We start from the raw sequence: 22,508 nt of genomic DNA, 5'->3' as shown, positions 1-22,508 counted from the left end.
GGGGTTATAATCACAGAAAATAAATTAAAACATAACTACATCTCATGTCTTACTCACTTTAAGAGTCAACTTTTATTTTTGTAAAATTGTTGGAGGGATTCAGACCTGACAAAAACAAGGACAAATAAAAACATCAGCTGTAAGTTCTGTAAAGCTGCTTTTCTGAATGCTAATTAATATCTGGACGTCATAAGAAATGATTCAGTTGTAAAAAAAATATGGCTGCTTCAGTTATTCTGCAATAAATGTTGACAAATCAACAATAATGTTTCAAGTAATTTAACTTAATATATCTCCCAGAGTTTGTACAGTCAAGTTTGTTTTTCTGACCTTAGTGGTTCTAAATCTGTGCAACAAATTTCCAAAGCAGTTTCAGAAAAACATTTTCCAGATTTATACTCAAATCCAGCCTAAAATCCAAACACTTGTAGAACAAGTTTTTTTTTGTTTTTTTTACAGTACCCATTTGAAATACACAAATTCGTTTAAGGTTTACAAACAATATGCATTATTCTCAACTGAAGACAAAAGGAAATAACTCCTGAGCCACATCAAAACATGACATTTTTGACACGTTGCATTTCTGTATAGTTTCACACAAACATAGCAAATATAAAATAAGACACTAATAAACATAGAGTTTAAACAGAAGTAGAAAAATAAACCACAATTCGGAAAAAAACATCTTGGTTTATAAAAAATGATATGTACAGGACAGGAAGAATATGAGTATAAAAGCTTCTAATACACAAATTCAGTCTGTAAATCTTAAAACAGACCCACAGATCCGTTCTAATGCCTGATTATTTCACTAAGTATTTCACAAGGTTTCACCTGAAACTGAAACATTATATGTTGCACAATAAACTGTTCATGATTTTTGCAGTTCCAGGACTGTAGCACCTACGTTTTCGTTTGCTTTGGGCTACATAATTAGCTACCAAACCTCTCAAGGACCTCTGCGTCATTCATAAACATAGTTACTCAAAGACGTCATCATTAGTCTGTACTTTTCACAGAAAACAAAGGCGCACATCTGAATTTATTTACATGTAGATTTTAAAATGTTGCTGGAAACATAAAGGGAAAAGCTGAAGTTTGGTCCACAGGTCAACGCTGCTTCATTGCACACCTGAGCTTCTCGTTGCGTTCATTTGATGAAGCAACAGATATTTCAGTTTTTGAACACATTTCTTCTTTACTTATCAGTTTGGTTGTCCATAATACCTAAAAATAGAAGAAAAAAAAGAACAACATAAATTTGATTCAGTTTCAGCCTTGAAAAAGTATTCATGCCTTCATTTTTTCCATAAAGCAGCAAATGTAATGAGATAAATACTCCACAAATTCTTTACGCAAAACCAATAAGAAAACTGACTGAAAGTCCTGCTTGCCACAACTGCACCGCCCCACACAAACATTTCATTAATGTTTTTTTTTTCTATGCCTTATCTTCCATTAATACATGCTTGACTGATCTTGTGAGGTTTACCTGTTTTGGCTACAGTGCCACATGATGTGATGCTTCAGTTTCCTTGTCATTGATAGAAAGTACAACCTTCTTTCTCTTAATGTAAGTAGTTCGTAGTTTCATTAAAACACATTAGAGCTTGGTAATCAAATATGGGCTTTAGGTCGTTAGCTTGTTGTTAGCTCGTCATTAGCTAGCACCTTTCGGCAGACAACATTGTGCCAGAGGAGCCTCTTCAGATCCAAACCATGAAAATCAAAACTTTAAATAATCATGGTCATACTTTGTTGCTTCATTTTGCTTGGCTCAGTGTCTGGTTTGTCGCTCAACCCAACTATAACTACAAAAAAAAAATTTAAAATATCTATCTGGCCTCTGGCAAAGGCTTGGTGAAGTTGGCTAAAATGCAATAATGGTCAGGAAGGTGAGTAAAAAAGCATTCAAATCGCAAAGACCTTAAGGAAGCTCAAGGAACTACTGATCAAGAACTACTCTAGCCACGCACAAGAAAGACTTTATGTTAGGAAGGGGAAATAAACAAGAATGTGTGAACTGTTTGGTCATACCTTTCAGTGCCTGATGAGCCTCGACCGACAAGGAGTCCAAATCATGCAAACTGTGCCACAGGTGGTATGCCGTAGCTTTTCCTGATTGCCTTCTCTTCCACTCCAACAGCATTTTCAGCTTTTGCATGCTCACACAGTTTTCCACAGCCTGGAGGTCGTCCACATATTTAGACTCTATGCCCAGAAAGATGGCCACCTCCTTCCACTCTTTTCCAAGTAGACGGGCGATCTTCAGGAGCTGCTTCTCTGACAAGTCCTGACCCTGAGTCTTCCCTGCTTTCCCTCCATCTGAAAAAAAAGACGCAATTAAAAAAAAGCTATTTATTTTAACCTCAGACGTTTTGGATATGCTTGTTTTTCACAATGTAGTTGTTTAAAATTGAAGTTTGTCTTCATTGCTGTCAGGATCTCGGATTGGCTAAGCGACAAAGGAGGGAAAGTGTAATCCTACATCCCAGCCTACAGTATAACACAAGCCATCTAAAAGACAAACTTTGGAAAATGGCATCTCTATTATCCTCAAAGCGACACTAGAGATGCAGCACACCGAGAGTATTCAGGGGGCAGAGCAGGCAACACTAAATCCCACCTGAAATTTATGCATAAACACACTAAAACTGTTTTTCAGACTGGTTTCAAGGTCAATTACGCCAATCAGAGCTCTCTCAAATGAATGGTGCGTTGGTGTGTAATTTTGCCAAAGCAACGTGAATAATTTTCTTAGGTTCCCTTCCTGATTTAAGCAGTGATGACACGGTTGTGTTCTTGGTGCCAGAAAACATGGGCTACACCGATATTTAATATCGGTTTAATCCAGAGAGATGGCATCCATCCCCAGCTCTTCCTTTCAGGAATCTGGATACATATAAATCTCCAAAATGCCAATAAATCAGGATCCAGACCAGGAAGCAGATTTGAACTTCGTCACACATCTCTGCAGCTTCTTTCCTGTTACCCAGCCAGTACATCAACTATGTCTCGTACACCAAGTTCCGATTCGGATTTTCAGACTTTTTATTTACATTTTTTTTTTTCCAAACTTTGTGTTAAATATTTTTAAGGTATCTTGAGCAATTTAATATCCACAGTGACACTGAAAGTGGTAGTCTAAATCTGACTTTTGGTTATTTAGATTGAATCTGGTTTGGTCAAAACATTTGCAATCCTCCTCATTCCTGTCTTCAAACTCTTGATCTTGTGCCAACATGGCGCTGAGTTTGAACAAACACCAGTATTTCATCAACACTCATTCTTTTCTGTCCATTCATTAATAATCTTTGTGTTTAATTTAACTACACATTACACCTGAGAGACACTTTAGGAATGTCTGTTGGACAAAAACGTTTAATTTTATAATTTTAAACTCAAACAAGACAGAACAAAAACTGCTTAGTCAGATAGTCTGGATGGTGATAAAGTGGCCTCCAGTTTAGTAATTTGGAGAACTTTTGTTCTGGAGGACATTTCATTTAAATCCCATGTTTAGGAATTTTTTTTTCACCTTCCCTAAATTTACTAAAATGAGGAATATCTTAACCCAGATTGTACTTTTTAGATAAACCTAAAAAGTTTAGCTAAAAGCCTTCAGCTTATCCTGCAAGTTGCAGTGACAGTTCTGTTCATCTCCTAGACAAAGCAATTAAAGAAGCTATTGGAGCAACCAGCAACACCTACTCTGTTTTTCATCCCATGGATTTTGTAATTATCTCACAGCTCATTATTTAGATGTGTTGTTCTTCTAGATGAAGCCACTAAAGGAGCTGCTATTAACTACTTACTTTTTCTTTTATGTCAAAAGTTTTCCTAAACCAGTGTCTCTATTCACTTCAGTTCTCTAAAGTCCCGGCATGTTCAATGTGAGGGATTAAATCAAAATTAATCCCTCACAATGCAACCATAGGCACACTGTTGTGGGACAATACGCTATGTTTCCTTAGAAGTCTTAAATAATCATCTTATCAACATTAATTTCTAGCACTGGAACATAGGCAACTGATATCAATATTTCAATATGATTAGACTGAACTGATCGCATACTTATGCATTTAATCTGTTTCGAATCGGAGCCACAGAATTAAACTGAGTTCAATGTAATCCAAAATAAACGGATGATGATTCACCTGACTCGTCCTGCCACTTTGGTCTTTTACAGGCCGTTTCTTCTTCTGAGGGGCTGCTGCTTCTCTGTCTGCCAGCTGCAAGAACAAGATTGATCTGAGTCAAACTGCAGAGGCCAAAAGCACGAAGGAATATCTGTCTCCCACCAAGGACCGAGAAGGAGCGTACAGATTGTCCTTTTCCTTGGCTTTTTTTCTGAGTTGTCCACACAGTCGCCTGAAAAAAAACAAAACAAAACAAAACAGACATCAACTAAACGACACAGAATACAATCAAAGTAAAACATCCACTATAAATCTCAGCAGACAAACCGGCTTTCAACAAAACGACACGGGGAGCTATCGGACTCCCATGTGAGTAAATACTGACAAATACAATTAATTCCACCTAAATCCTAACAGATCGCTGTGATGTGGTCAAAATGTGTTCATTATGCTCCACCTACTGATGCACTGAATGGAACCACCGAATTCTGATTTTAATAACTCACTAACATATCAATTTACATTGTTACACAACCAGTGTTATCAAAAATATCCTAGAAATTGGGAAGCATTTCTATTAATAAATAATTTTAAAAAACATGGATATTAAATGTGATCCAGATTTTGAGGCACAATTTAACGCTACTATTTGAAATGGAAGAAAAAAAAAAAGACTTTTTTCAAACCAGTGTAGCATCATAAACATGTTAGCAGGAGAATAAACACGCTGGCACCTTCTCTGATGGTGGCGGACCAGACAGTCTCGTCCGTGTTAATCTCTATTAGAGACAATTTGAAAGGAGGCCGCTCCTCAAAGAAAGCTTCAAAGTAGCCTTTCATCTTGGTCACAGCGAGCGTGAACTTCAGCTCCTTTAAAGAGACACAAACGTGGTTTGGTTGAGACACAAAACTTACAAGTTTTTGTAAGGAAATGATCATTTTTCTCCACGTCAACCAGGAGGTGCAAGAAAACCAACTGAAAGGCCTTCATAAAGTCTGCAGAAATGCTGACCAAAACAAAATACCAAACGTTTGCAATTAAAATCTCACATATAAATCTTTCGCAACGAATCTGGACAAACATAAAAGCAACACAACTTGTATGTAGAGATAGTTTTAGGGTAAATGAAAGCATCATTTAAGCTGATTAAAATCTATTTTTATCCAAAGTTCTATCAAACTTATCTCTTCGAAGTATAAAGAAAAGGATTTTCCACTGAATTTGGACTTATTTCATTTGATTTAATTTTACTCTGGAACCTTTCGAGCAGAGAAAAATATCCAAGTTTGGGATTCAAATGGTAAACCTTTGAATCCTAAAGATTTAACTTTGGTCCGCCAGCTTCCCATAAGCCCTACCAGGAAAACAAAATGGCTTACTTTGGCCTGGGTCTTTGGTCACCTCTGAATAAACTGAACTGTCTCTCCGGCGCTGCCATTCAGCCTGTGCGTACCGTGAACTCCTGCATCTTCAGCAGCTGTCTACGCTTTGTGTCACTGGATCACCACCTCACACTCATCACGGCTCACGGTAGTTACAGCTCCAGAAGAAGTAGTCACGCGTCACAGGTCAATTTAAAAACAGAGTAGGCTTATTCATATTTAAAATGGCACCATTAAAATGAACTGACAAACATCTAAAATATTTTTTTAATAATAAACCATGTATTAACTCTGAGACATCATCTGTAGAGTAAAACATGATGTTAATTTTGTCTAGTCTTAATAAAATCTCTTATGCACCACATGAATCATTTTCAATAAACCTTTTTTTTTAGCAACCACAACAATCAGCGCTTTGTTCTACGCTTTGGTTCGCAGAGGGCTTATGACATGTATTAAACGTTCCTCTTTCTCCGACTTCAATCGCTCAGAAATTGGAAGCGTGGAAAACACGGACTGAAGGGCTTCGTTCAGTTCCTCCACTGCCACCTCTAAAACTACGACTCTAAAGCATCACAGAAAATAAACGGCAGCCAGTCACAACTTCTCCTGCTGTTCACTGATTGGCTCTATTGAAATTCTACCGGACAAATCGAGTTCAATGGCAGAAAGCCCAGATGGAGCACTGAAGAGATGAGAATCGAGCAGAATCGTATAGGAAGGCAACGGCCATTCTAAATGTTTCTCAAATACTGCTAAAATGAGGCTGGGTAAAAACTGTTGATGTTTTTTGTAGAGGTACAAAATGATCCCACTGATTGGGAGAATCTTATAAAGACATAAATAAGTAAAAAAAAAAACAGATCACAAGTGATATTACAAAACAAGCCGAACAATCTTTTGAAAGAAAACAGTTTTAAACAATTTTCCAGGTTTCAGGCTTAAGAATGCTCAGAGTTTCCCCAAGATGTTGGACATAATTTTTACTGCATAGACCATGATCCAGTCTAAATTATGCTTTAGGAACATGACTTATCCACATGCAAAGAGACACACCTCAGGTTTGATCTCCCCCTCCGGCTCGCTCACGAGGCGATACGTCCCCTCGTCCAATTTACACGTGGGAGGCTTATCGATCTTCATGTATCGATTCTTGCAGCCCCGAACTTGTTTGCCTATATCCTGAAATGACAGCGGCACAGAGAGAAAACAAGGTGAAGAAGAGGCTCGGTTTCCCAGCAACAACAACAGGTGGGATAAAAATAACCCCGAAGGCGGTGTTTTGCAGGAAGAGGTCACTCCAAGTTCAGCCCGCCAAACAAAAGAATCACAAAAGCTGAGAAACCGCAGGGGAAAACTGACTCCAAACATATTTAAAGAACCGGCATCTGTCATCTGGTTTTATTATTCATCAGCTGGATCCTCCCAGGCCCACACGTTCATGTTCATGCAGCCACATTCACACTTCCCGAATGACATCACTGCTGCTCTGCTTCCCGTAATGCAGCCGTCCAAAAAAAAGCGTGTGTGTGTGTGTGTGTGTGTGTGTGTGTGTGGCGCTCTCTGGCTTTTTAAAAATATATTCTGGCTTTTTCCCCCTCCTCGCAAAAAAAGCTCAGCATCACGATCAGGCAGAGAGTAACGCTAGTGACGCAAGTTTGGAAATGTGAAGCATGATGAAATCAAAGCAATCAAGGCCGCAAACACGAACAGAAGTGAAAGTCACTTCTAGTGCTACGCCTGTTCTTATGGTTTCCACACGCGGTTTCAAAGGAAAGGCATTTTTCTGGAGTTTTAGCCATGGACAGTTGAGGTGATCAAAAGTCTGAGATGAGTTGAATATTTCTCCCTTTAAAGACGGTATGTTTTTTTTTTGGTTTTGCTTTCCGCTGTTTTTCCTTCTCCTGTTTTGGTTGTGCTTGCACACAAAGGGGAAGAAAATTCCTGAATCTAAACACTATTTAGTCACTCAGGAAGATTTTTAAAAACTTGTAAATTAATAGACGTCGCTGGACACAGGAACTGTGTAAACCTGCCTTCACGCCCCTCAAGACTTTCCACATTTTGTCCAATTACAACCACAAACCTCAATGCTTAGTGTACCAACATCTGTAAGACGCCCAAACAAACAAGGTGATGCATAACTATTAAGTTGAAGAGAAATATATTAAGTTAGAAAAATACAGAGAAATGTATGTAATTTGTCAGAGAACTGCTGACTTTTACTGAGCTTGAATAACACACAGGATGACTCCATTTACTTACTTTAATTAGGTGGCTTTAAAATGGAATAAGTAGCAGATTTAGGGGTATCAAAGTAAAAGGGGTTGCATAAAAAGGCATGGCACACCTTTTAGATTTTTATTTGTGGAAGACGTTGGAAACCCACGTGTCAATTTTATGACAAAACTGCCCCCAAAATACCGTAATTATTTCAAATTTTCCATTCACAAGTGCTTTTCAAGGGACTTTATGTAATTACGTTTAAACAGTAATTGCACGTGTACAGTATCTAATTATGCAACAGAAACATTTTCTTAGCATCACCACTGACATTTTGTGGATAGTTCTTAGATAAGCCAGGTTTTTTTTTTTCTAAGAAAGGCTGTCAAGTGGGCAGTTTGGTGACAGTCAGGTACTGAAATCACGAATAAAACAGGATCCTGAAACTACAGAATGTTTAAAAAAAAAAAAATCTGAGATAATTTCCAAACTACTTTTGTTTCGCAGCTACAAGATGCTGCTGATAACAGCACGGCTACGGTTTCTGTGCATAACCAAACACGTGCATGAATTTCATTCATCGTCTCGCCAGTAATCGTTTACTTGAACTGGGATATTCGTAATGTGAAATTTACATTCAAATAGCAGCAGGTGTGAATTGTTCATCGAATGAAAAAGCCACCTAAAATCTCCCAATTATTTTATGGAGAAAACTTGTACTGTCTCAACGATTACGCCATTTAGTCACAGTGATAAAGAGTAGTCTTGAAGAAGGTCATTTTCAAATAAATTATTAATAGAGATGTCAATTCATATCATGATATATATTCTGATGGGTGGATATAACGACATATATCACAACGTGGTTTGCATAAAACCTACAATAGAAACAAAAAAAAACATTAATTAAATGGAAGGCATCCATTTGTATGTGTTTAAACTCATTTAACACATTTAAGCATTCGTGCAAACTGCCGTTGTACTGGTGCATAGCACAATAACAAACAAGGAAAACAAACTACCTGCTCAATTTTTATCTTCACCTGAAATTAACAGATAGTTGAATTTGGACTCAATTATGTGTTCAACAAGAGAATAATCCTAAACTTGTATCAAAAGCTGATTTTGGGACATGGCTCAGTGTTAGAGCCGCGGCTGCAGTCATCAATGCAGCTGTTCCTGGTCTGGAACCCAGAACGCTTGGCAAACTTTTAGAAAAATAGACATTTTAAAAATAAAGGGGGAAAAAAGGTTGAAGTTAAGCCTCTTGACCTCAACATTTCTGAAAATTAGTGGACTTAAGATTTATTATCGGGAATGTTTTAATGAAAATTCATTAAAAGTGTTTATTGTACCACAATCTCACTGTGGTGAATAATAATAATAACTTAAATTTATCATTAAAATACCAGAATTGAGCCATTCACTCTTATAAGCAGGCCTGTCACAATAAACTGTCCCAGTAATTATTGCGATAAGCGATAATATTGTCGTTTTGAGGCCATTTTGAAGTAATATATTGAAAATGTCATTATAATGCAAATTCACTCTATCAAAGACCAATAAACATTAATTTTGTAACGAAGGTATTTTAAATATCCATAATAAAACACAACCAAAAACAAATAAATAAAACGGAAGTAGAAACCACGGCAACAGAAGCTATAAATAAAATGTATGATGACGTCTCTTGGAGCAAACTTGCCTTAAAAATAATAATAGTCAATAGATAATTAATCATTAACTATCAAACTCATTTTGATTACTCATGTGCTTACTGACAAGGAGTGGATATGAACTCCTCTCTGGACCTGTAGAGCTGCTGTCAGCCAAAACTCTCCCAGAATGCCTCTGGTTCCTCACTAGAGACGACTGACTCAAGTTGCGCGGTGCTTACTTTAATGTCGGAGGAGCTGTTTGTCGCTAGGTAGACGTGGAAGCTGTAGTTGTTGTTGTCGCTGCCGAGCTGCTTGTAGACCAGAACCACGCCGTGGTGCTCCACGGACCCCGACTTCTGAATGATGGGGCCGACCGGCGAGAGGGACGTCACGTTCCACTTCACGTGGCTTCCTGAGTGGTCTGCGGTCGGCTCAATGAGGGGACGGTTGTCCTTAACGTGCAGGACGCTGAACGTCAGGTCCTCCTCTGGATCTTTGGGAGCACACCAGTTTCATTTCAGCCCGTTTAAACCGCGCGCCTTGTCAAAAGACGTTACAAGAAAGCGCCGATGTTCTTACGGGCTAAGCAGATGGAGTGGGGGAACTGGATAGAGGTGAGGACGGACGCGTCCTTGTTGACGGTGTGGACGTCGAAGATCGGTCCGGCGAACTTCCAGGAGTTCGGCAGGAAGGAGCCAAACTTGGACCAAGATAGGATAGAATACCTCACCAGAACCGGCTCGCTTGCTTGGAAGACCAGGCCGGTGACCGAACACTCGTACGTTCCTTCTCCTTCCAACGGCAACCTACAAACATTCACAGAATGAGTGGCGGCGCGTTTTACTGCGTCGATATCTGCTGCAGAGACGCTGCGTCTCACTCACTGGAAACGACCCTTAGACATCCTCTGAGGAGTAACCAGCTCCGTGCCGTGGGTCTGTCAGAAACACACACAACTCGTCATCATAACAGCAATACAAACACGATAAATAAAACAGGAAAAGAGGCTTATGAAAAAGTCATCTGCATAATGCAGATTGCTGATTAGATGAATTTTCAGATTTCTTCTCAATTAGCTTTTTTGGTCACACCTAAATGTTTCAGACCGTAATAAATTTAATTAAAAAAATTTAACCAGAGATAATACGAAAATAGTGTAATTTTTAAGGGGGGGGAAAGCGATGCAGAGCCACCCAACCCTGCGAGGAAAAGTAAATTTCCTCTTGTTAAATTATGAATTAACTGTTTTAACCACATTCACACCGAGGTCTGACCCGTTGAATCAGGAAATCACTTAATCCAGCATTTGAGGAAAAAACAAAAACATCAGACTGTGACAGTCAGATGTAATGGTAATGTTTCTGCTTCTTCAAGACGAAACAGGACGACTTAATTGAGAGACCATAAATTTTCTCCATCAGAAAACCTGATGTAATATGTCAGGTAATAGGTCTCAGTTAAAGGACACTATGCTGCAGACCAGGTTAATTTTTATAGCTTTTGTTCCACTTTATACATAAAATTTTAAATCTATATTTTATATTACTTTGGCAAAAATGCTGAAACTGGAGAAACCTCTAACCTGGTGCAGTGTCACAGAACGGCACCAGAAAAACAAAACAATATATAAAACACATCTGGTTTCTGAGCTCACCTGATGGACGGATTTGCATTTTTCACAGCATAACTTAAATCGTTCATCTGTCAGGAGGATAGATAAACAAAAGCGCTGAAACAAAGTCAGTGGCGCAACATCAACGCTACATCAACATATGATCCGCTCACCTCTCCCATTTACAGCAGCGGCTCGAGGCTTGGCTCCTTCAGATCCAGAAATCCCTGTTTTCAATAGGATACATGTCACTTTACAGCAGCTGCAAAAGGCTGAGATTAAAATTTACGTCCCCCAGGATAGATGTATATTCCTCTACAAACATTTACAACCAAGCTGCTTCATTTGTTTAACTTTATCAAGAATCTGCGAGTAAAAATCCTGCTGCAACATCTAGTCTGTGCTGTTTGCCAATTCATCATTACAGCATAGTTCCTCTTTCTCTACAGCAAAGCTCAAGTAAAGAACTGTCTACACAATGTAATTAGTGCTCATTCGAGAAACGCTGCCACTTTTGACGGGTGATAAAACATAAAATCTGGTTGGTCTAAAATCAGAGGTTCCCTCCCTGTGGAGGCACAAGCCTTCAAAAAAGAAAGAATCTGGTTTGCAGTTTCTGTTTCAGTGCTGCGCTAAAGGGCTAATTTATGTATTTATTTAAGAAATATTTAATGCATTTAATCATTGGCAGTTGTAAAGTGTTAGTCTAAAAACACTAAAGCAGATCAAAGCGGAGCTGGGTAATCCTGCAGCAGGGAAATCTTTAAAGCACAGTTTAAGATTTATTAAACCTTTATTTTACCAGAAAAAATACAAGTAGATCTTTACTTATGTTTGCATGAATGACCTTAGCTTACATTAAAGATAAAGTGACATTAAACTAATTTTCCCACTTCTCCATTATATATATATATATATATAAAATAAGTCTACTGATTCCATCTAGTTATTTCAACAAGTATTATTATAAAGTGACACCGCTGAGCGCTAAATGAAACTCATCTAGCAACTTGTGGAAAATTGAAAATGTAAAATTGCCTGTAAAGCAGCAACAGCTCAGACAGTTTGGCCATTAGCATCTAAACAACCGAGGAGCAGCTTGAGCAAACAATCAGATTTATTACATATCTTACCGTTTTTATGTTCCTCTTTGGTGACTTCTTTGTCGTCTGCAGAGAAAATGCAAGAAAAACGCAGATAAATGCAAAATCGCTCACAATAATTCCAGGCACAACATAAATCTTGAATTGTTTACATGAAGTGAAAGTCTTACCGTCTCCCTTTTCATCGTCTTCAGCGCCCCCTTCTGATGAAAGTTGGAATTCAATAATAATAATAAAAAAAGAGGTCACACAGGAGGAAAAAAGATGCTAAGAAATGCAATTCTACTTTACATGATTATTTTAAAAATATAGCAGTCTAATTCACGAACCAGATCAAATCAGAGTTTTTAGTAAAGATGTAATTTCTACATAGAAAATAATTTACTAGTTGGGGTAGTAGAGTAATAGAAAACCACCAGAACTGATGCTGATATTGTGCATGATCAATTCAAATATTAGTGCGGGGTTCAATCAGTGAAGACATTAATATATTTTGAACAAACAGGTGGCTCTTATTTATGCAAAATATGAGTAAAATGTGTCGTTGCCGACATTTTTCAGAAGACTGGATAAAAAGTGGATCGGATAAAACTTAAGGTAGAACAGAAAAAAAACAACAATATGTTCAAATGATCCCAAAAGCTTTCAGACAGAAACCAAAACCAGAAAGACTAGGAACCAGGTTAACTCTATGGAGTGGTCAACCCAGTCCACCCTTGATCTAATGAAAAATGTTTTGTATTATGAAACAGGCCATTTTATATTACATTTACAGTTCATTCTGTAGGAAGTTACTGGAAAGATTTAGTCAAGAGAGACTGAATTTACAAGTAAAGTAGTAGTATACAATTTGTTATAGTTGGTCTCAAAGTCCTGTTCATCAAAGCTCCACAATCATCATCAGAATTATTACTGTCCCTTTAAGAAGCTGTACGCGTTTCAAAAAATGCCACTTCTGCAGACGTAAGAGCAAAGACTTAAATAAGGAGGCATCGTACATTCAATAGCCACTCAAAAGGGTCAAAAGTTATATAGACAGTTTGTATGTAAAAATAGATGTAAGAAATACGTGATTTGTATTTAAAATGTGGAAAAGTATTTTAAATGCTTCAAAGCAACATGTCGTCTTGTGGTTTCCAGTTCAATTTTCACACCAGAGTTCATCTTCAGAGTAGCCGTCTGTGTTCTCCTTTCATTTGGGTTTTGAGGTCAGTGTTTTTATAAAAACAAGAAGCAGTCGGGGGGGGGGGGAGTCTGTCTAGCTTTCTAAAGGTCAAAAAAATAAATAAAAATAAAAAATTCAGCTTCTCAGCATCTCTGAAATGTAGATTTGGAGTTTTTTTGCATTTGTTCCTGGAAGGATGACTAATTTGGAGGAAGTTAAAACTCGTTGGTTTCAGTGCCGTTATTTTTTTTTATTATTTATTTTAAAACTAACAATGCACAACGCCTTGACACTTACTGACACCCTTGCATCTTGCAACTCTAGCATTTGTCTATTTTCTTACGCCGAACGAAGCGCACGTCTTTTCCTACCATTTCTTCTCAAACTTTGTATCATCATTGTGCCTCCTAATTTGACAGAGAATTACTTCAAAGACAGACGATCTAAGTGAACGATGCAAAGCGTCTCACCAGAGGTTTCCTGCTCGTCGTCGTTTTCTTCGTCTTCCTCTTCCTCGTCTGAGCTCTCCTCAGTGGACGCCCCTGAAGTCTCTGTGATAGACAGGTCAACAAAAAGACAAAAAAATAAAAAATAAAGGTTTACCCCAGTCAAAGGTTTAAAACTTCAAACTAAAAGCCGATTGCTCACCTGAACTGCTGCTGTCGCCCTCTGACTGGTTATCTGCAAACAACAAATCAATTTAAGGTTAAAATGCTTTATCCTTATTTAACTAGGGCCAAACCTTTATATTTTAATAAAATATTAATGTTGAACGATCATGGCATGTTTATAACCTTGTAATTACATTCAACTTGAAAAGAAAAGCAACATTTTAAAAAGGTTTGATTCTTTTCTTTTTACCCTCGTAAACCTACGGGGCTCTCTAGGGATTATGGGGGAATTTTTTTTTCCTTTGAATTCCCTCGCAAAAACATTTGCATCATCTCGCAATAATGTACTAGTCAGCGCATTTTCTGAAAGTCTTCCTGCTACAAGATGTCTGTCAGGGTTTTACATATATGCTAATATCTTGTTTGTGATATATTTAAAGTTTAAAATCTTTTTCTTTGGGATAAAAATGCACCGCAAACTTATGTGAAAAAGACAGTTTTCTGACATAACTAAACCAAAACATTTTTCTTTAAAAAAAAACAACAAAGCCACAGCAGGTGCAGACCCTGAGATACCTCGTCAGATAGCCTTCTTAAGAGTTTTATTTTCGCCCCCTTCGAAAAAAAAACAGAAAAAAACCCCCCTAAGCACGGCTAAATGACGTCATTACTTTTATATATGCAGAGTTAACGCATGCGGAGCGGCATGTGAAAGTGCCAAGAATTAACATGCTGGCACATATTTATTGATGGGTCCAGAGGAGTCTCTGCTCCAGCATTTAGTGCCATCTGGATGAGTGCCTCGCTGGCTAGAGGATGAGGCACCGTCCTCTTCTTCAGCCCAGAGTTTTATCTTGAACTAACAAGCAGATGCTGCCATCAGAGCACCACCCTCATCAATCTCCCTCCCTCACTTTGCTCAACCCTCCCTGCTTCACCTCTCCCACACCCTGTTTCCTTCATCCCGCCCTCGTATCCTGGGTTGTGCATGAAACCATCCCTCTTTGTAACCCAAAACAAACAAGCCAAGCGGTTGCTGTACGTGCACTTAAAAATGCATGCTTGCATGTACGAATGTGCAGTTTGACAACGCTGGAAATGTGTGGACGTAGCCTGCCATCTGCTGGTCAAAGCATCGTAGTACAAAAAGAAAAAAAACTCATTTGTGTGACTGCACTGCCCCTTGAACCTTTTCAAAACTACAAATTTCACAGTATTTTGTCTAATAGAACAGAAACGAGCACATAATTGTGACGTTGGAGGGAAATTACTTTATGTTTTATATCAGTTGATTGTGACAGTCATTTAGTTGTTTGCTTCAAATATTGTCAAACTGGTGACGTTACATTTCCTGTTTCATCTACAGTTTCTTCTCGAGCGGTTGTACTTATTTTCTTCTTTCACTCCATGGTGTGTTTTATTTCCAAGCAGTTCTGAGCCCCAACGGCAGAACATGAAACTGCTGCTGCCCAAGTCAATCAACAGATTGTTGCCATTTTGTTCTCTCACATGAACTTTGTCTTTAGTTGAATGAAAACTGAAGAAGAATGCAGTGATAATATGAATTTTTTTTTTATAACACAAAATTGCAAAGTTGTGCTGTACTTTTATTAGATGTTGAAATTGCTAAACCTTTGTCCATGTTTGAGAAATGTGTGTAAAGATGACAGAGTCTGAAAGTGATGAGAACAAACAGGCTGCCTGTAAACCTGCGAGACGCGATTTGGAGAGGCCACGCAGTCGGTAAACAACTTTCTAGTGCTGGGTGCTGATATGAATAATCAAATATGAAAGGTCTTTGTCATAAACCGCCAAGACAATGGTCTGACGTGTTTCAGGGAGATAGGGAAGCACAATTAACAGAAGGAAAACTAATGGTTTATGAAGTTTTACAGTCAGATCATTTATCAGAAGCCATAAAGCTAAAAGACAGAGGTACAGAAACACAAACAGTGTTGAGTGGAAAGTCTTTCCCAGAGCGCCCATGATGTCAGGCAAGGAAGGAGGCTTACATTTCAAACAGACACAAACCAAACGTTAACAACGATGTTTGCTTTGGAGAAGATAGTTAATCTCCCAGCTGCAGACGTATGAAGAATTTGCATGAATGCAGGCGTTTGTATAGATGAACCTGCATGCAAACTGATTACAACAATGAAAGAATGTGTAGATTTTTTTTGACTTCTTGAGAAAGATGCAGATATAGTTGTGAAAATTTAAAAAAGGTAGACATTTGAAGCTACCACCAGTTGGCATTTGGTGCCAGATGTGTTACAGGTCTGTTATTCTGCAACCTCAGGTGAGGATCAAGTCAGGTCCCAGCAGTGAAAAGTGTGCCATGTGTTCATGGAAACATAGAAGCATATAAATGTGCCATGCTTCCATGAACAGAGATCTGTTAATTATCTAACAGCTTTAAACTTTCTCCACAACTTCACCCCTGACTTGTATGCTGGGTTCATAGTTCCTTATGACGGCGTTTTTTCACCAAAGTTATCTAACAAACCTCTGAAGTTTTCATCTATAGGAATTATAAGAAAATTAAACTACAAAGGTGTTTTACGAGCTAAAATGTTCAGGGGTGTAAACGAGAATCTTCTAAAAGATGTCTTCAGGATTCCACTTCTGAAATATAACTGGACCAACAAATATGTAACAATTTAATGGTTGTTGATTCAATCGTGATCATTTAAAGTCATTTTCTTCTTGGTTGAGTTTGTGCTCGCGCAGAACTGGGGCAAAATGGACCCAGCAATACGTGACACCACTGAAAACAAACGCGTCGACATGACTTTGCAAACATACCGCAGCCCTTTCAGGCAAATGATATGAAAAGCACTGAGAAGAGAGGCCGCATAAAAGATGTAGCGCCGCATGCGCCTCCCGGCAAAGTGAAAGTAAACAGAGAAGCTCACAGCAATAAAATAAAGAGACCGAAAGCGAGTACCTTTGTTCACCAGGGCAGGGACGTCCCCGTCTCTGTAAGACAGAAAAAATAAACACAAAATTATTTCAAATGGAACAAACTGAGAGATGTTTTGTACCTGCTTTCACCACCTTTGATTTAGGATAATCTACTCACAAACGACTCGTAACTGAGGAAATGTGACTATTTAACAATATCTAATAGCAGGTAGTTACTCCAGGTTCTTTCAATTTGTCATATTTCATAAGTATAAACATGGATCACAACCAAAATAAATAGAAATTGGTTTGATTATAAAGTTTTTACAAAACAATATGCTGCGAAAATAAGCTTTTTGTAAGATTTTAGCTTCTTTTTTTTTTTTTTGGATCATTTATCTCTGCGATTATTCAAACGCTACACAAAAATAAATGGCTTTGTAATGCTTCAAGTAGATGGACACAAAACGAATGAAACAGAAGTAAAAAGGGAACAAATGGAAATGCACTGGTAAGAAATGGGGGTACAACTTGACCGTGGGCCATTGAAGACAACAGAACCACATCGTCTGCATAAAATGGAAAATATAGATAGGAATGAATCTCTGGGCAGCACAGCGCCGTTACAACAACACTTTGCTTTTATGTCGCGCCTCCAGGGAACAGGAGACTACTAAAACACAAAACCTTCCCTCTATATCTATCAGATTGTAATGTGTATGAGGCCTAAACTTGTGGAACAAAGTCAAAACAAATAAGTATTCTTACATGATTTTGTTAGATTGGTATTATATTGGTCATGTTTTAAACAAGAGTAAAAAAAATAAAATAAAATAAAAGTATGCTCGCTGTTCCTGACACCTCATCTAAACATAAAGTGTCTGATTTATTTAATGGTTCAACCAGATTTTATTTTTTCATTATTATTATTATTTTTAAGAAGAGCAGCTTGACAGCCTGCTGATACAATGCGAGCTTCAACAAGAGGCAACACGTCTGATTTCTATTAGGAGGACGAGGCAGAGAGCAAAATACCCACAGGGAGGCGTGGTGAAACACTTCATCTGTCTCTTTTCCTGTTTCTCTCCGTCGGCTGTAAAAACGTAAAAACTCCCCCAAACATGAGCCAAATGGTGAATTAGGAAATAGGGATATGTCATCAGGCAGCTGTTTATCCAGATAAGGAGCTGCGGCTTCAGCAAATGTCCGGGAAAAACAGTGTTTTCTTTCCCTTTCTTTCTTTCTCTCAAGGTCGTTTCCCAAATAGAAACACCACAACTGCTGCGCGGAGCTCATTAGCTGGTTGCCTTGGTAATCATCGCTTCCTCTGACATGTGGGTTTTGGGGTTGTTTAAATGTTTTCAGACTAGCAAACACCCTGTGTGCGTTTTTAGATTACTCTGCTGTAATTCCTTTCAGAAACTTGCCACACAGTATTTCACAGCGAACAAACCTGGCCCAGATTAGTTTCAGGTTGGCTTTGTTTGGGTTGTTGTTGTTGTCGCTTGACGTCCTGGGTCAACGTCTAAGAAAAGATATGATAAACATGACTGGGAGGATGCCATATTCGATTACAAACCAGCTGCCACTGGACCGCAGAGTGTCTTATTGACGACTCTTGAACTTTTCCACATTTTTTTTAATCATGCTGCAGCCACAATCTACAATGTATTTAATTGGAATTTCGTGTCATGGTGCGACACAAAGTATTATGTGAAAAAAGAAGAAACAGATAGAGGGATGGGCAATAAACAATAACAATATGTACCACAATAGAATATTGATAATTTCGCTGAAGTCTGGTCCAGTATTCTGGGGGATGTAGGCAGAGGAAAGGTTTTAGCCGCTCCACCTCTCTAGGCCAGACAAACAAGGTTAGTGGCACCAACTCATTCACTCATTGGTTACCTAGCAACAACCTGTTGAGTAACATGCGCAGCAGCAGTTTCATGAGAAAATTTAGTAAATTGTGAGAAATGTTCATGCCCCCACTTTGGCAGTATTTCAAAAATTCAAAACAAAAAAATAATCAATAATTATCAATATACACTGATATGAAATTCTCTTGTGATACTTTGTCGGTCATTTCGCCAACCCCTACATAGATATTTTACATTTATTTTACAAATAAAATCTGAATTACAAGGCGTGCATTTGTTTTCAGTCCCTATATCAATAAATTACTGTCCTTAAAAACTTAAAGTTCTTTCAAAAATGACTCAAATTCAGCCTAATTGGATGGAGAACACTTATAAATCAATTACCAAAACTTGCCACATATTAATACTATTTGAGCTAAACCAGTGTTTCTCAATTCCGGTCCCTTCTGCCACACACCTGGATTGAATATGTGGGTGATTAACAGGCTTCTCTAGCACTTGATGGTCATGCAATCGTTTGAATCAGCTGCTCTGGAGTAGAGGCACATCTAAAACATGCAGAGCAGAGGGGGCCTGAGGACTGAAATCGAGAAGCACCGAGCTAAACCATTCAATTGTAGCTCTAGCTGCATGTTTTCTTTTTGTTGCCTTAAACATGTTTTCTGCCAGATTTATGCAGTATTTAATTTTATCCAACTTCCCATCAACTTCAACCAGCTTCCCTGTTCATGTTTTATCCCTATAGGGTGCCACCACAATGCTAACCATTTGTGATGGTATCAGTTCCGATATATGCCTTTGTTTTTTTTTTTTACTTCTCGTCATTCTCTTCTGTGCTTACTCCACTATGTGACCTTTACTAGAATATGCGAGCAACGTCATTTGTGTCAGGTGTGAACATCTGCTAACCGAGAAAAGCTGTCCAACTGGCTGATTTTAGCATGTAAAATGTATATTCAAACACTTGGAATACATTTCACAACAATTACTACACTAAAAATGTCCTTTGCAATATAAAAACTACACACACTGAAAACTATATGAGAATATATTTGTCATATGTGCTGGTATACCTCTAGAGTTGCAATAGACAACAAGGCCGTCCCTTCTATGATTGATAACAATAAACATCCACCAATGTTTTCCAACAAATGTGGGGTTAGGGTTTATAGTAAGCTTAAATCACATACAAATTAACTCTGTTTAATAATTGGGGGCCTTCTGAAGGTAGTTGGTGGCAACAGGTTTTCATCAGGAGTATCAGATAAAAGGGGACAAATAAAAATCTTTTAATTTCTTTTTCTAATACATTTTGAAAATCATCTATCACATGAAATTTCAATAAATGAGGTGAAGCTAAAGTTTAGGCACTATGTATACTTTTTCGATGCACTGCCATCTTCTTGAGGTTTGGGTTTATTTTTTTTTTTTTTCCTTTAATATATATTTTTTCTCTGCTCTCATGTGCCTCGGTCCTCCTCCCTCTGTCTTCAGAGGCCTTTAGTTTCAGCAGACAGCTACAGGCCACAACATTTTTTATGCTCCTCTCAACTTCCAGTAAACACAGCGAGAGGACATCTGTGTGTAGATAAACTACTGTCAGTCAGGCCGCATCCATAATACTGCAAGAGGAAAAAGAAATTTAAAAAAATAATAAAAATCTTGACGAAATTATTTTTCTTCAAATCGTTCATTTCTGTGCTTCTAATTAATCATCAGCGTTAAACTGAAAATGTGTTGTTGCTGCTGTTTATTGGTCTGTGAAGTTTTTTTGTTTATAACATTTCTCAAAAAATCCCAGGCGGTTTCAGATTAAGACAAAAAATGAAAAAAAGCAAAATACAAAACATAGAAATGAAAAAAACCAACATGTGAGATTAGACCAAATATCGATGATTTGCAGGAAACGTTAAAGAAACGTGAATTTGTAGCGCAATATTCACTGACCTCATTTATTAAAGCGATGTTCAAAGTTTGGGTGGGGGAAAAAATTGCATCCAACCTTTAATTAAAATGGATCATTTATGTGGTGGGAAATTTTATTACCGGTTAATGTCTTTTCACTTTATCAATCTGATCTCTTTATTTTTAATGCTTATGAACTTGTGTGAATCGTTGTCACACTTAACATTATTCTCCCAGAGAACGGCAATGTAGCACCGTTTTTGTTTTGTTTCTTTAATTTTCTGTCCTCGGACCTCGTCTGTTCACTTCAACCTGTACAACCACGCCTGATTTTGTGAGTTCTCAAATCACAATATTAATAAACCTTAAGTCATTGTCACTCTGATATTTCTTTCCATAGCAGCTGTGAATCTCTGTGAATCTCAGCTGCCTAAGAAAGCAGCGGGGACGGAAAAAGAAGGCGGACCAGAACATAGCCTTGAGGAACCCCAAAAGAAAGGGCTGCAGTTTGATGCATGTGTTCTGATCCAGGGAAACATTTTTTTAGAAAACTCAACAACACCTTTAGCCTGTTGATTCACATACTGTGATCAGCAGTGTTAAAAGTAGAGGCAGTCAACAAAACCCAAAGCTGCTTCTACTGTAGATTAATCACATTTAGGAAAGTTGGACCAAAACCTTTTCATTGTTTTAAAATTTCTCCAGAAAATATATACATGTTGTTCTGTTAAAACCTGCCGCTATTTGCTTTTAATATTACACCGGAGTGTCATATGGGGACTTTTCCATGCAGTTGATGGTGCAAACAGGACCTGGGCAGTGTTGTATGTCACTGAGCAGAATGAGTCATCAGTATCAGCTCACCTGCTGGTACAACAATAACATAAAGTGGGTAACAATGACAGAGGAAATGACTGATGAGGATCCTCGACATTTTTTTTAAATTATATATACTATAACACACCTGGAGTGTTTAAAATACACAATATTTTAGACACGCCATATATACAACAAATGTACATATGGACTTTTGTATATACAAATAAGTATATTTTGTATATACAAATTATATAATAAATAACAACAATACCAAACTGTAAATATGAAGCTGGCGTGTTTACAAATGTCAGATTTTTGTTTTCTGGTGTTATTAAAGAGTCGTGAACTATGCTGATGATTTAACTTTCTTTTTGGCACAACGTGAATGACACAGTTTTGTCGGTGACTCATCCAACTAGTGTAACAACACAACAGCGTGCTCCGAAGACGCCAACGAACAGAGAGAAATAACTTCCTTCCCCTTTATGTCTGTAACTACTTTCAGTTTTACATGTTTTTTGTTTTTGTTTTTCACAACAAGGAAGCGCAGCTTGTGTTTTCTGCTTGCTGGTCCGTTTTACACAAACTGATGAGCCCCGGCTCGACCGCCAAACAAAAGACCCCCACTTCCTGTGCTCAAAGCGACAAAAAGACCTCCGTGTTTATCTGTTTTGCTTTGGCAATCGATGGCGGGGAGAAACTCACCCGTCTTCCAGGTGGCACGCCGCTCCACAGCTCGCCATCTTCGCCACCATCCCTCGGCTGTAATCTAACCTCGATCAGGCTGCAGTTTCTCCTCTGACGCTGCTGCGCCGAGCGTGTAAAAAAAATGCACCTGAGGGGAGGCAACGTTATCACCTCATCTACATTAAAGGCGCTTAAACTGACCGTGCCTTAAAACATAACAGCAGTCAATCCAAACCTGCACATGCGTTTCAGCGGCAGGCGATTTTCGATTTGCTGCGAAACACATCGGGGCATTGTCTCTTTTCACGCAAACAGTGCCCCGCGCTTCCAGCGGGTAAAACCTAGATCATTTCAGCATATGAATAGCGCCACTGCATAAGTCTCGCCACAGCAATTTGCCTTAAAGAGCTGCAGCGCTG

The 22,508-nt window shown here is 38.3% G+C and overlaps 1 protein-coding gene across 2 annotated transcripts; it reads right to left on the bottom strand.

Annotated features, from left to right (window-relative positions):
• Positions 1–42: 42 nt before the first annotated feature.
• Positions 43–22,508, bottom strand: si:dkeyp-97b10.3. 2 transcript variants are annotated; one of them, XM_044119505.1, is made up of 18 exons: positions 22,325–22,508; positions 22,108–22,237; positions 16,842–16,873; positions 13,932–13,964; positions 13,754–13,834; positions 12,289–12,339; positions 12,149–12,184; positions 11,189–11,242; positions 11,058–11,104; positions 10,288–10,340; positions 9,983–10,209; positions 9,643–9,896; positions 6,579–6,704; positions 4,874–5,009; positions 4,324–4,371; positions 4,158–4,232; positions 2,038–2,325; positions 43–1,227 (listed from the first exon to the last, which is right to left on the bottom strand). In XM_044119505.1, the coding sequence occupies exons 2-18, from the start codon at positions 22,155–22,157 to the stop codon at positions 1,199–1,201; spliced, it is 1,620 nt and encodes a 539-aa protein (XP_043975440.1). In that variant the 5' UTR covers positions 22,158–22,237; positions 22,325–22,508; the 3' UTR covers positions 43–1,198. The 2 variants fall into 2 exon arrangements, with proteins under 2 accessions (XP_043975440.1, XP_043975441.1); XM_044119506.1 differs by having other exon boundaries at positions 12,289–12,321; positions 22,108–22,507.

Source organism: Gambusia affinis, linkage group LG06, assembly GCF_019740435.1.
Source record: "Gambusia affinis linkage group LG06, SWU_Gaff_1.0, whole genome shotgun sequence".
In the NCBI taxonomy this organism is placed as follows: Eukaryota; Metazoa; Chordata; class Actinopteri; order Cyprinodontiformes; family Poeciliidae; genus Gambusia; species Gambusia affinis.
This window is presented reverse-complemented; position numbering and strand designations above follow the sequence as displayed.

Excerpts from the sequence above, each read along its gene's own strand:
- si:dkeyp-97b10.3 (XM_044119505.1), bottom strand. The coding sequence starts at position 22,157 with ATGGTGGCGAAGATGGCGAGCTGTGGAGCGGCGTGCCACCTGGAAGAC. Across the intron at positions 16,874-22,107 it reads GCGTGCCACCTGGAAGACGG|AGACGGGGACGTCCCTGCCC; the intron begins GTGAGTTTCTCC and ends TCTGTCTTACAG. Across the intron at positions 9,897-9,982 it reads CCACTCCATCTGCTTAGCCC|ATCCAGAGGAGGACCTGACG; the intron begins GTAAGAACATCG and ends GTGCTCCCAAAG.